General features: G+C 37.4%; 1 protein-coding gene across 2 annotated transcripts in view; it reads left to right on the top strand.

The window, feature by feature from the left end:
- The window catches only part of GFRA1 (GDNF family receptor alpha 1), a 145,950-nt gene extending 134,047 nt beyond the window's left edge, over nt 1-11,903 (top strand). For both annotated transcript variants that reach the window (XM_040563163.1, XM_040563162.1), the window contains 2 exons: nt 1,711-1,767; nt 3,923-11,903. In XM_040563163.1, the coding sequence (XP_040419097.1) occupies nt 1,711-1,767; nt 3,923-4,084 (219 nt within the window). In that variant the 3' untranslated portion in view covers nt 4,085-11,903. The remainder of the gene's footprint in view (nt 1-1,710; nt 1,768-3,922) is intronic.
- Nucleotides 11,904-12,527: the final 624 nt, after the last annotated feature.

The raw sequence follows: 12,527 nt of genomic DNA, 5'->3' as shown, positions 1-12,527 counted from the left end.
GTAAGTTTACTTCAAGGCATTTCTTTTTCCATTTAGATAGTTAAATTTATGCTTACCATACCACTTTAATGGTAGTAATTAGAAGAAAGGGAATGTAAGAGAGAGATTTCATGGAGGGTTTTTATTAATTAATTGAGCTATTATTTTATCATATATTTTAAAACTGCCAACATATATACAATATGCGTTCTTTCTATAGCTAAGCTGTCTCATTTAAATCCCAGCTGTTTTCAATTGTCTCTAATGTATCTATTTATAAATAAAAAAGTATCATGAAAATGTTCTTCTTAATGAGAAGTTCAGTTCCTCCATTTGGAGTCTAAATTCAGTAATTAGGTTGAAGAATAGTTTTTTTCCAATAGGCAGCATCCGTGGCTCTCAGATACAAAATAAAATGGTCATACGTGGAACTGAAGTTTTGTAAGGTATAAAATCGAATGCTTAGCACTTCCTCGCATCATCTTTAATTCAAACCAGCTCTGACAAAACCAGTAGGATGCTGAAGTGTAAAGTGCATGCAACACAGTGAGATTCAGATCTTCATTTTGTGCAGGAAATAAATTGGTAATCCCATGAAAACTTCCAGGTAGAAGTGTCAGACATGCCCAGTGCAGTCAGTAGTTTTGGTGTGTAAATCCAAATGTGTGTGTGTGTAAATCGTGTGTGTGTGTAAATCTTTGGTGTGTAAATCCTTCTGTTACAAGATTTGATTGTACGTTTAACACTGGAAGGTCCTGTAAAAGAGTGCTGTTTATGTTTCTGAGAATACAAAGAAAAAATAATATTGAGATTACTGAAGTACTTTAATCAACCACAGCACCATTTAGTAAAAACATCTTCGGCACCATGGGGATTGCTATTACTATTATAGAAAAGTAGAAAACTCCCAGCCCAGTCGTGTTCACTTGAGCAATGGAAATATTAAGCACCTTGTGATGCTAGACAGAGTGTACACTATTGCTTTCATTTTGTGTGATGCTGCCACCTCAGATGTTTCTTACTTCAGTCAGTGTGGAGAGCACACAGCGAATGGATGTTCATTGTAAGACGTGGATGAAGATAAATCAAATTCATTTTGGGGGCTTTGATCATCAACAATTTTCATGCATTTAATAATATTCCATGAATAATTGTGAGCATAATGTAAACAAACAGCTCAATTTAACTTACAGGTATATACATTAAAAGACATTAAATGTTCTGTTCATAGCTTTCTCTGCAGCAGCCATACAATATATTAAAACTATGCTCATGTTTTGGCAATAGTACGTGGAGAAATTACATACGTTCTCAAGGATGAAATACTCCTGTGTTGTGTATTTTCCTAAAACTTAGAATTATAGTAGATTTTTTGTTATTACACAGCGGTATTATGGTACTTTTCAACTGTCATATTTAATTTCTTCTCCTGAACATCCAGCATCATTTTTAAGGGGCCACAGAACATAACGTGTTCTTTGCAGCTGGTGGCACTCAGCATTGTAATTACTGAGTACCCTTAGCTGACTGTTTAAAGTTTTGTTGTAAATTCAAATCAGAATGTGAATGTCATTGGAAAACATGAAGTTACATTTTTAAAATGTATTCGCTAATCATGTGCAAATCACTGTCAAAATCATTGGAGTATGACAACCCCTGTGAATTGATCTAATTGTTTTGTGCTGCTGTATGTGTAAACGTACAGGGAATAAATTCTGCATTTGTTCATAGGCACAGAAGAAGCGGAAATCCAATGAATCTGTAGATACAGAGCTCTGTCTTAATGAGGTAAGAGTGCAGATCATGTATGTTTCATAGCCACAGGTGTGTCCCCTAATATAAAATTCTCAACAACTTCCAAGATTATAATGGGCTTACCCCACACTAAATTCTTGTTAGCATGGTTATGTTTGGATACCGTAAAGTATTAAAGATTGATCTTGCTCAGAAATCCAGAACTGGGCTCCAAGTGGCTTCTACTGACTTTGTATTTTAATAGCTGTACACGTTTAGGCAAATCCCATGGTAATTAATATTGTACCTAGCATGTATAATTAGTTAATAATCTGTAGGAAACGAGATGATAAGGCTTTTAACAAATACAGAGAAACACACTGGACATCATTCTATGGCTAACAAAAATGAACAATTTCGGGCCTGATGTTCTCATCAGAAGACATGATGCTCAGAAGACAGACTGGTAGCCCCAAGAGACAAATAACCTTCCAGTGCTGTTTGACTACTCTGAGCCTGACCTCCAAGGCCCCCTTTCAGACCTGAACATTACTTTGGTTTCCATGTCTGTTGGTCCATATCCTTTGTACTGAGTCTCTCAGGAAGCTTAATAATTAGTGAAGTACATAAATTAATTTTTACAATGTGAAAGACCAACTGTACAGTAAGGTCAATTGTAGTAGTATAAGCCACCAAATGGATGTGACCATATCTTTTAGGTTCTCCTTTGCTGATCCAAGTTTTACAGTGTTTCCAGACAATGGCAGTTCTGTAGCCCAGTTCTAATTCTTTAGGTTCTGTTAAGAATTTCCTGTAGATACTAGAATAAAGTTTAATGACATGTGAAGAACCAAGGCTATGTTAACAGTATGCAGGAAAGTTAATGGATGTGTTGGCATCTCATGCTGGCTAAAGACCTTTCACAAGAAGGCCCGTGTAACTGTAGCGTGCCATCAGACTTGCTGGTCCACCTTAACCCACATCCTGTGACAGTTTCCAAAACACAGATGCTAAGGGTTGAGTATAAGATGAGAGAAAGCATATTGTGATAATTCCCTCAGTGCCTCCTAGTACATCCAACAGTTTGTAGCTCAAGGACTTCCAGCCAGTGAGAATCCTGTCAGATGATAGCAAAGGGAGGGGGAATGGCATGAAGATCTCTCCAAGAGTTGTTCCCTGGCTTTGTAATTACTAGTTTCTGTGGGAACTGATGCTCTATAATCATTCTTGGTATCTGCACTTCTGCATAGTTCTAGCTTGTACCTTGGCTGATTGGCTTTCCAGGATGGGGGAGGCTTGACCCCTCTGAGGAAGCTACATCCCTGAATGTTTTCAAACCCCAAGTAGGCAGGGTATGAGCAACTTTACTTGGAGTAGATTGGATTTAATGACCTTACTCAGAGGTGCCTTCCAGTCTAAATTGTTCCAATTCTGTGATTATACATGCATTTTATTTTTACTTTTTTAACTGAGGATGATAAGCAATGAAAAATACTCATTACACTTCCTACTTAAATAGTTCACTCTGATCTGGCAATCTATACTTGCCTATGCCTACTGCTTTATTATTGGTAGCAAAGGATACAGTAAATAATAAATAATAATAAAAAAAATAAAAAATAATAAATAATTATTAAGAATAAATAAATAATGCCGCAAAGAGGGAAGAGAGATTAAGAAAGAAAAAATTTAATAGGCTAGAAACCTCAATCTTTTCTGATCCCATGGATTAGATTTTATCTGTTGGCCTCCAGGAGTAACTTGTTATTGAAGTTGTTCTGTTGACTATGCAGAACTTGCAGTTTCACTGGGGGTCCTGCTTTTGTGGGTTTTTTTATTTTATTTTTTTAAATAAACTGGCATGATAAACACAGATGGCTAAAACAAATGGCCATGTTTAACAAGGGCAAGTTTTACACATGGAACCACTGTTAGAGATTTTTTTTACTACATTATTCCTTTTTTTTTTTTTTTTTGCGTCATGCTGTGCTGGTGCTATACATTAATGATATTTTTATCCTTTAACTTTAAAATGTTGTCATTTCACTTCTGTTTTTATGCTTTTTAGATATTTCAATTTGTGACTGTGATATATAGGTAACTGTGGAGGGTGGCACATGAACAAACATGATGAATTTCATGACATAGATTTGAATATTTTGCAATGAAAATGTGTAATGGTGACCAAGGAAAGTGTTGTGTCTTGCAGAATGCTATTGGGAAAGACAACACAGCAGGAGTCTCCACCAGTCACATATCTTCGGAGAATTCATTTGCTCTTCCTACAAGCTTCTACGCAAGCACACCTCTCATTCTGATGACAATTGCACTCTCACTCTGTTTGTTCCTAAGCTCATCAGTCGTCTTGTAGCTGCATTACAAAAGGACGTGTAAAAAAAAAAATAATCTGTTTCCTGTCCTCTGTTGTTTATCTGGAATTCCAGGTCTGGGGGCTAAGCTGAGGCACTCCTGCTAGAACAGTTTCAGTCAGCTGGAATTTTTTTTTCTCTCTAAAAAAGCTTCTTGTGATATTTAGAGGCTTTGTGAAATACTTGGTGCAGTGCTACATTCCAAACCCAAAAGGCTTTTGGGCATGCAGTGTTTTAAAGAGACAGTGTGTAAATTTGCCTGTAAAGCGATCTGGTTGGATTATTTTAATAATTACGTTAATTCTAGCCTTTACCCGAGAAGGATGGCAGTTTTCTTAAGATCCTATTTATCTCATTGAATAGTTTTGGTTTTCAAATTGATTAAACTTCAGACTATCAAGGATGCCAGGCTTTTGTCTAACGGTGAATGTTCTCTCAGAGAGTGGACTTTATGAAACTTCCTCATTTGATAAATTGCTACTGATGTTAAACTCTTTCAGTGTATTAGCATTTTCCTCTTTAAATGTTTATGTACTGTAAGTGATTCTGCGTTCCCTGCTGAGAAGCCATTATAATTCGCATACAGGTATAATGTATGTCTTTCAGTTAAATTCTCATAAAAATAGAGTGTGGCATAGAACTTTCTAACAGTACATTTATCTTTTAATTATAATCATCTAGCCTTAACAAGGGTGAAGATTCTTTAAATTAACAAGAAGCAGCCATTGTGAAAGCTTCATAAGCATATGTTTCTTTAAATTCATGGATGAGCAGTAGAAACAAGTTTTGCTACAGGAGTTCAGCTATACAGTTGCTGGTCTTCTCCACTTCCGTTGTGATACTATAGTCCAGTTATTATATTTTTCTTAATTAAAATATACACAATTTATTTGCTCTACTAAAACAGCACTATCTGTTTATACATAGCTGATAGCGTCAGCTCAGAAAGTTACAGGAACTTCATGCCTTACTTCTCTTATCACAACATTGTAGAGGGAAAAGATGTAGTGGTACGATAACTGAGTTTTATTTCTGAGACGACTAAAACCAACACGGAAGGATGGTTAACCCAATTACAAGGCAGCATCATGCACACTCACCCATGTGACAGGCTTTTCTCATCATAGTAGTTCTTACTGCAGCCCATGGGATTGCAGGCATGATGTACTGTTTGCAAGACCTGTTCCTTAAACATTGTAGTGGTTTGGATGCCAGTATTGCCAGTATGCAAGATTTGAGCACTTTGGTTTTCATTCAGTGATGCTGACAGCCTCTGCTGGCTCATGATGGTTTTTCTGTGGTATCTAGAAGGGATTTGTTAAAGCTTTAAGTGTCATCAAATAGGCAACATTTCTCCTTAGGGCTGTCCTTATACCTTACTGTGATGGCTTGGTGACTGTTACAAGCAGTTATGTCTAAATGATCAACAGTAATCAGTTTTTGTTTCTCCTGAAAGTAGGAGATAACGTGACCAAGCAAAGAGTTCATCATGTTGAATTTTCATATTTACATTGAGATTCACGCAATTATGCACAGGCCTGCTTTGAAATGTCTGGATCAGTTATTTGCAATACAACTATAAGGTACGAAGTACTGTTTTATAAACTGCAATGAAGTTTGAGAGTGTGCAAAGTACACATCTTACTAAGAGATTATTAAACCTATTGACAAGTTCATTTTTTGAGCTTTTTCTTAGCTAATAATAAACACTTTCAGAAATTCTAAAATTCACTTATGTACTCTTGATTATGGTCACAATATAGGTTTCAAAGCACTGTGTATGTGATAGAATTCTAGGATGCCATGTGCCACTGAACATAACAAATTAGACAATATTACTTTTTAATTCTGTGCTGATAAGAAACTGCAAATTACTTTCAAAGGCATCAGAGCTGCTTTTGAAGAATATATAGCATATCATTACCAGCAAAGCCCATGTGGTTCCTGTTGCTCTTCTTGTGGAAGCTAATCAAATTATTGAAAACTAGTGACAACAGAAAAAAGATTACGAGATTCATGATTTAAAAAAATAAATCAAATTCTTTTATGTCAAAAGGAACTGATAGTATAACCTATTGAAATGGTAATGAGCATAGTGTTATAATTCAAAAGTCTGACATTATCCAATTAAATATATTTTCAAAACAAATTCATAAACATTACAATTATTAAATCCGTCTTTGATCCACAAAGCTTTCTTTAAAATATCATTTGTATTCAGCACATTAAACATTTTAAGCAGTATCAGGAATTTTAATAACCTCCCAGTATAGTGTATACCTTTTTGAAGATTTTATACATTTGGTTTGATTACAATATCTCTATTACATTTAATACAAATTATTAGAGCTTTGACACTGTGTGATCCAGAATAAAAGCTGTTGATCACTTATACTGTAAACAACAACCTAATTAGCTTCTGATTACAAAAGAAATTGCTAGTTATCTGATTCAATGAGGGTTACCTTTGGAAATGCAATTATGGATATAGTAGAGGAATAAATGGCATTTTATACAGCTAGCCATGTTACCACAAACAACATGGAGCACTCAAGCTTTCTTTCCTGTATAAATTAAAAGCATACTGAATTCTTAATTAAAAAAATAAATTGCTTATTAAACAGGCAAGAGGGAAAAAACCCTAGGAGTCTGACACTTAATGAGGTTTTACAGGCATCACCATGCAAATATTGGAAGATTTTTAGAAATTGGATGTGGTGTGGGTGATGTCAATTTAGCATGGTGACCTTGTCAGTGCAGTCATTTGCTACAGAACTGAAGTATGCAAATTGTTTCACTTTTCCCTTTCTGACCACTAAAATGCCATGTGTTGAGTGTTCAGCCAACGAACTAAGACTGGCTATTATATAGTATTTTAACACATTAATTTTATCAATGTACCAATAACATAGGATCTGTCCAAATACAGGATGTACATACAGATGACCTACTGTTTAAATGGTAAATTTAACCAATTCAGTTATGTTTAAATTAAATCATGGACTACCATAAACATTTACAAATCATCTTTTTCATTGAACGTAATAGAACAGACGTTGTCATTAGTATTATTAGTAGTGTGTATACACTGCCATGTTAAATAACCTGATTATTGTGTCTTATGTTCCTCCTTAAAAGTAGTACACAGAAAGATTAAATTCATTCTGAACTGAAATACATGGCTAATGTTCCAAAGTATTTAACATAGGTATTAAGTCCACAAACTAGTTCAATGAAAGAGGCAACGAAGATGGGCCTTTCGGAGAAAATTATAATAATTAAGGCTTTCCTGTGCCCCTACAAGGGGACCAGTGCAGACAGTGACATCCACCACTGTGCAGTGGTCCTGCACCTATGTCTGTGCGGTGGTTTGGTCAGGAACAAGGAACACAGACCGTGTTTCACTGACTTCTTGCTCAGATCCTGTCTGTCTTTAGGGGAATGGGGAGGGAGGTGCTGAGCGCTCTGCAGGGGCCATGCATCCATCTCCACTGGGGCACTGCCACTTCCCATTGAACTCTTTCATTCCTACTGTGTCATTAGGAAGAATTAGGAGGAACAGGAATTCTTAATCATTTCAGAGCATTTGTAGACTCTGTCTGGAGACCTATTTCCAAATCATTTTCTTTTAATGAAGTTATATCCCAGTAAGACCCAAATTTTTGAAAATGAGGCTGTTCTGAGGAATGCTGCAGTTTGTCGGTAGATTGAAAACATGAAAATATACACTACTTGCTAAGCCTATGTAATGAGGCTGGAAATGAAAAAAACAGAGAAGGAATCACCTTGAAATCTCAATCTGATCTGGCTTAATCACAATGATATTTCCATGGAAGAGAGATGGTGAGAAACCAGTGAAGAAGACCAAAACTCAGAAGAGCTCCCTGAAGGGACATAAATTGTGTATGTCAAGTGACATGAGTATCTCATACTTAGCACTGGGATTTGTTGAAATAGAAGAGCTGGATTCTGTTAGGACAAGAAACTCCATCAGAGCAAGCAGTAAAAGATGGAAGAATGAGCAGATATTTGTACAGCAATTATAACTTTCTGTCATAAAATGCAATTGCTTGTCTTCAACAACGATGTGGATCTACCTCATTGAAAAATACACATTCACTGACAGGACTTCTGCATTAAATCTGTTCTGGATAAGTTCATCTGAGCTAAAGGGGCCCCCAGGGTTGTTTTATACCCATAAGGTTATTCAGGTTCTACCTGATGTCCATGACATCAAATAGAAGTATAGTTGATTCTGATGAACTTTGCAGAGAAATTAATCCAGTGACTTGTTAAATATTTATCATCTTTAAATATTTGCTTATTCTTACCAGCTCCGTTCTTCCTATGACATTTCAATTAATGGCTATTTCAGCTTCTCCTTTCAATTTGGAAGGTCATTTTCTCCATATTCTACAGTTATCCACTTTCTCATAAAAGAAAAGATTTTTTTCCCTCAGTGGTTTTGTTTGTTTGTTTTTTAATTACAGCCTCCTGTTCTGAGAAAAAAAACAACTGTGGTCAGGAATATGTCTCTGCTGAACCACCAACACCTTTTCGGGGGGAGGGAATTGCAAGTTCCTATTTTATCTGTTTAGCACTAGTTTGACTAGTACAAGCTAAAACATGAAGTTTCTATTCCCCAGATGGAATTTAAAATTTAGTTTGATACTGAATAAGGATTAAAAAGTTTTAAACTTTCACAATCTCTCAGAAATATTTAAATATTTTTAATGTATTTTCCACTTGGAATTTCATTCAAATAGATAGTGTCACTAAATAGTATTTTTTTCAAAAGTAAGAAGTTTCCTTGTGAAATTTAGGTGTGTCCATTTGAAGGTAAAAAAAATCAGGGAGGGTGATGAATTCCCATTTTTTAATTCAATATTTTCTCCACTTTCATATACCTTTGTTCCATGTTTTCTTCATCTGGGTATGTTTGCCTTCAGGGGATGGTTATACTTAATAGGTATGTTAGATGCGGTCAGGTCAATAATCAGAAGCTAAATCCCATAGCTCCTACTGAGAAGCTCAGTCTCTTTTAGCATTCATAAAAGACGGAGAAAGAAATTCAAGATGTAGCCTGCAGATTATCTGAAATTTAAAAGAGCACAGAGTCAAACAATTTCTCCACAGCATTTCTTACTGATATACACTGTGGTGTTATAATTTGGTACCATCTAGACTAATCACTGAAGTTCTCTGAACACATTTGACCAGAGCAGCTGCAATTTCTGCTGTTATACCTTTGCCAATAGCTGAGCTTTGTCATGTAAAGAGGCAGTTGCTGCCTGGATTACAGCAGCCAAACCTGATCTCACTTCAGCAAGGGTTGGTTCCCCTAACCCCATTTTCCCCTGGTCTTAGCAATTCCAACACACTCTAATTCTTTTGCACTACTTTTTAATCTCTCAGAAGGATAATTTCCCAGAAGTTGTATATGTAAGAGCAATTTTCGTCAAAATTCTCCTGTTAAAATACTACAATTGACTTTGTTCCTTGTGGACTTCTACCCTACAAAGCATCAACTAGCCCTTTATCAACACCTTCAGTCCTTATGAAACTAAGCAGCAGTTTGGGGGAATTGCCTTCCAGTAAATGAAGCCATGCTTGTTTTTGGGCTTCCTCAAGCCACTCATTCCAAGAATTGATGGTATGAGTAAACAAACATGTGTTGTGTTACATGGTGTCATGGCAGTATACTGCTCCCCATATCGGCTGGCTCATGTCAAGCAGTTCACCAGTATTGGCACCAAGATGCAAAGTTCCTCATGGCTCCTTCTGCTGGACATTGCTTTGACAGTAGGAGAGGACGTTCAGCGTCCTGTTGTTGTTAAGTGCAAAAATATTATACCTTATATTGATGTATTACTGTGTGAAATACATCCCCGGCCCCATTCCCCCTCCTAAATCCATTCGCTCAGTCTGCTGGGAAGCACCAAAGAGCTGGAAATGGTTGGCTGATGCCCCCAGCTCTCAGTATCAGTCTCAGTGACCTAAGGCCATCTCAGGTCAGTGGTTATCTCTGTCCATTTCCTACTGCCTATTTTGTGGCCAGTCGCATAAAAGCAGTGCCACAGTAGGCACTAACCGGCAGCAGCATTCTGGCTGGCTGCAGATGCTCTTGCAGTACAGGAGCAGGTATGGTGGCACTACCTGGTCTGTACTGCACCTGGTCTTTGTGGCTTCTTCATCTAGCCAGTGTGAAGTTCACTTAGACCCCGCTTAATAAATCTTAGAGCTGCAAGCACGCCACACCAGGTTCACTAGCTCCAGCTCTTTAGCTAGCTGGTCCACATAGAGTAAGAAGTTGATTTTGACCACTGCATTTGTCTTTAGGTAGGAAGCTTAAAAGGTACAAAAGCTGAACCTCAAAGATTTACTGGACCACGGGGAGACATAAACTCCTTCCAGCACAGAAGCCAGCAAATCTGCTGAAACTATGGCATAATTTTCAAAATAAAATTAAACATCATGGTCCTCTTCTAAGAATGCTTATGGAAAAGGATATATATGACATAAGGTAACATTTGTCAAAAACAGGAGAAAGTCTGAAGATGCAGAAATTACTGGAGCCACTGTTCATTTTAGGAGATACTGCAGGAAACACACTGCTAAGAAATAGAAATATATGTCCTGGTGGGTAGAAGGCAGGTAGAGAAATCATAGTTTGTGGGGGGTTTTTTGACATTGTGATTTGGCCCATGGAAACTATTCGCCTTTTAAGAGGTGAAGTGATTCTCACGGGAGTATGCTACCCGAAACACAGCTGATGGGAGCACAGCATCGCCTTCCCACACCTCAAGCAGGGTCACTGGTAATGACTGTGTGCTTTGGGGTGGGACAGGCACGTTAACCCTTAGGTGAAGTTGATTTGAGAAGGCTGTTTGTAAAGATTGATAGAGGTTGAACAGAGCCCTGCGGTGGATTGCATCTGGCAGTTGGGAGTGCACAACCCAGGCTGAGCTGAGTTTATCAAGAAAATAGGAGTAACAATTGAAGGAAAATATGGTCTTGAATTTTACATTGCATCCTCTCTGGGAAGGTCACAGCAGAAGTGAGGGATAAAACCAACCTCTTAACACTTACCGATACCTTCCACTGTTTCTGGGTAAGAAAATATAAATAAGTCCTGAAGGTAGGCAGTGGAAGAAATCACTTCAAAGCCCTGCAACACAGGAGATTTAACTGGTGGCAATTATTAATCTCCATCTTCTCCCCTCCCCCAGAGTTATTGCTACTCAGTTTGATTAACAGGGTTTGTATGATGTTTTGTGTGACATTACTTAGTGCTGAAACGATTAGCTGTGATTAATGCTGTTCATGCTGGGAAGGTGTATGTTTCTTTCACTTGAGGATATGTCTAAGTTTGCATTTCTTTTGTGTAAAGTGCATGTTGACAAGAGCTGCAGCGAAGAGGAAATAGCACGGGAAGGTTCAGGTATAAGTAATTTTGGTTAATAAAGGGATTAATTGTGGGTAGGCAGAAAGGATGCAGGTAGGGGAGGTAGGGGAAACTGGTACCATTTGGACCCAGGAAGACTGGCATTCACTGTGAACTGAGGATATCCAATGTTAGCATTTTTTGTTTTTCATTTTTTTTCCTTTCTTTTTCCCAAATTATCTGCCTAGAACATGCTTCCATTTTCAGGAGGAAATTCTTACACAAATAGTTACCTTCTTGTGTAAATTCTATGTTGTCTTACGGATTTCTGTACATCTCACTGCAGGTTATTATGTGTCAGATCTTCAGTCATAATGGCTGGTAATTTGTTGTAAAAAAAATAAAAACACTGTTCACTTGTTCCTGTTGACTTAGACGTTGCTCTAAGGACATTGTTTTTTGGACTGTTCACACTTCAGAAGTCAAGTCATGATGTTTGGCATTTTCTGTTAGCATAATTCTCCTGCATTACTGTTGTACATATCCAGAAAACAATCCCTCTCAATAAACATTATTCTCTTTTTTATTAAAAAAGCATGTTTTTGTGAGAAAAATTTCCCAGTTGTTTGTTCTGTTTTGAATTATACAAAAGAAAGGAAGCTTGACTGGCAAGAAAAAAAGAAAAAAAAAAAAAAAAGAAAACAAGCTTATTAAAGGTTGGGCTCTTTGTTCCCTGTTGTTTTACAGTCCACTATGATCTAAGAAAATAAGAAATAAAGCTTTTCCCTTTAAGTATCTGTGCATTTGCTTGCTCCCTAGTCTTTTTGTGCTAGTGAATGTGGCCTGCAAAATGACAATGAGCAGGGAATATCAGCTGGAAATGATGGAGACGGGCACGAGAGTGGCCAGCTGGCCCTATTCATACTTGCTCTCTCTCTGGCACGCAAGCACGCCTCCACGCCCACCCCAGCCCTCCTGCCCTGTCAGGCCAGAAGCAAAGGGCTGGTTCCTGTTGTCACACATGGGAGCAAAAGGGCTGCAAGGGCTTCGAAGACAAAAGA

The sequence above is a fragment of the Cygnus olor genome, chromosome 7, assembly GCF_009769625.2.
Source record: "Cygnus olor isolate bCygOlo1 chromosome 7, bCygOlo1.pri.v2, whole genome shotgun sequence".
In the NCBI taxonomy this organism is placed as follows: Eukaryota; Metazoa; Chordata; class Aves; order Anseriformes; family Anatidae; genus Cygnus; species Cygnus olor.
The sequence above is the reverse complement of the archived record's forward strand: the minus strand, read 5'-3'. Positions and strand labels throughout refer to the sequence as shown.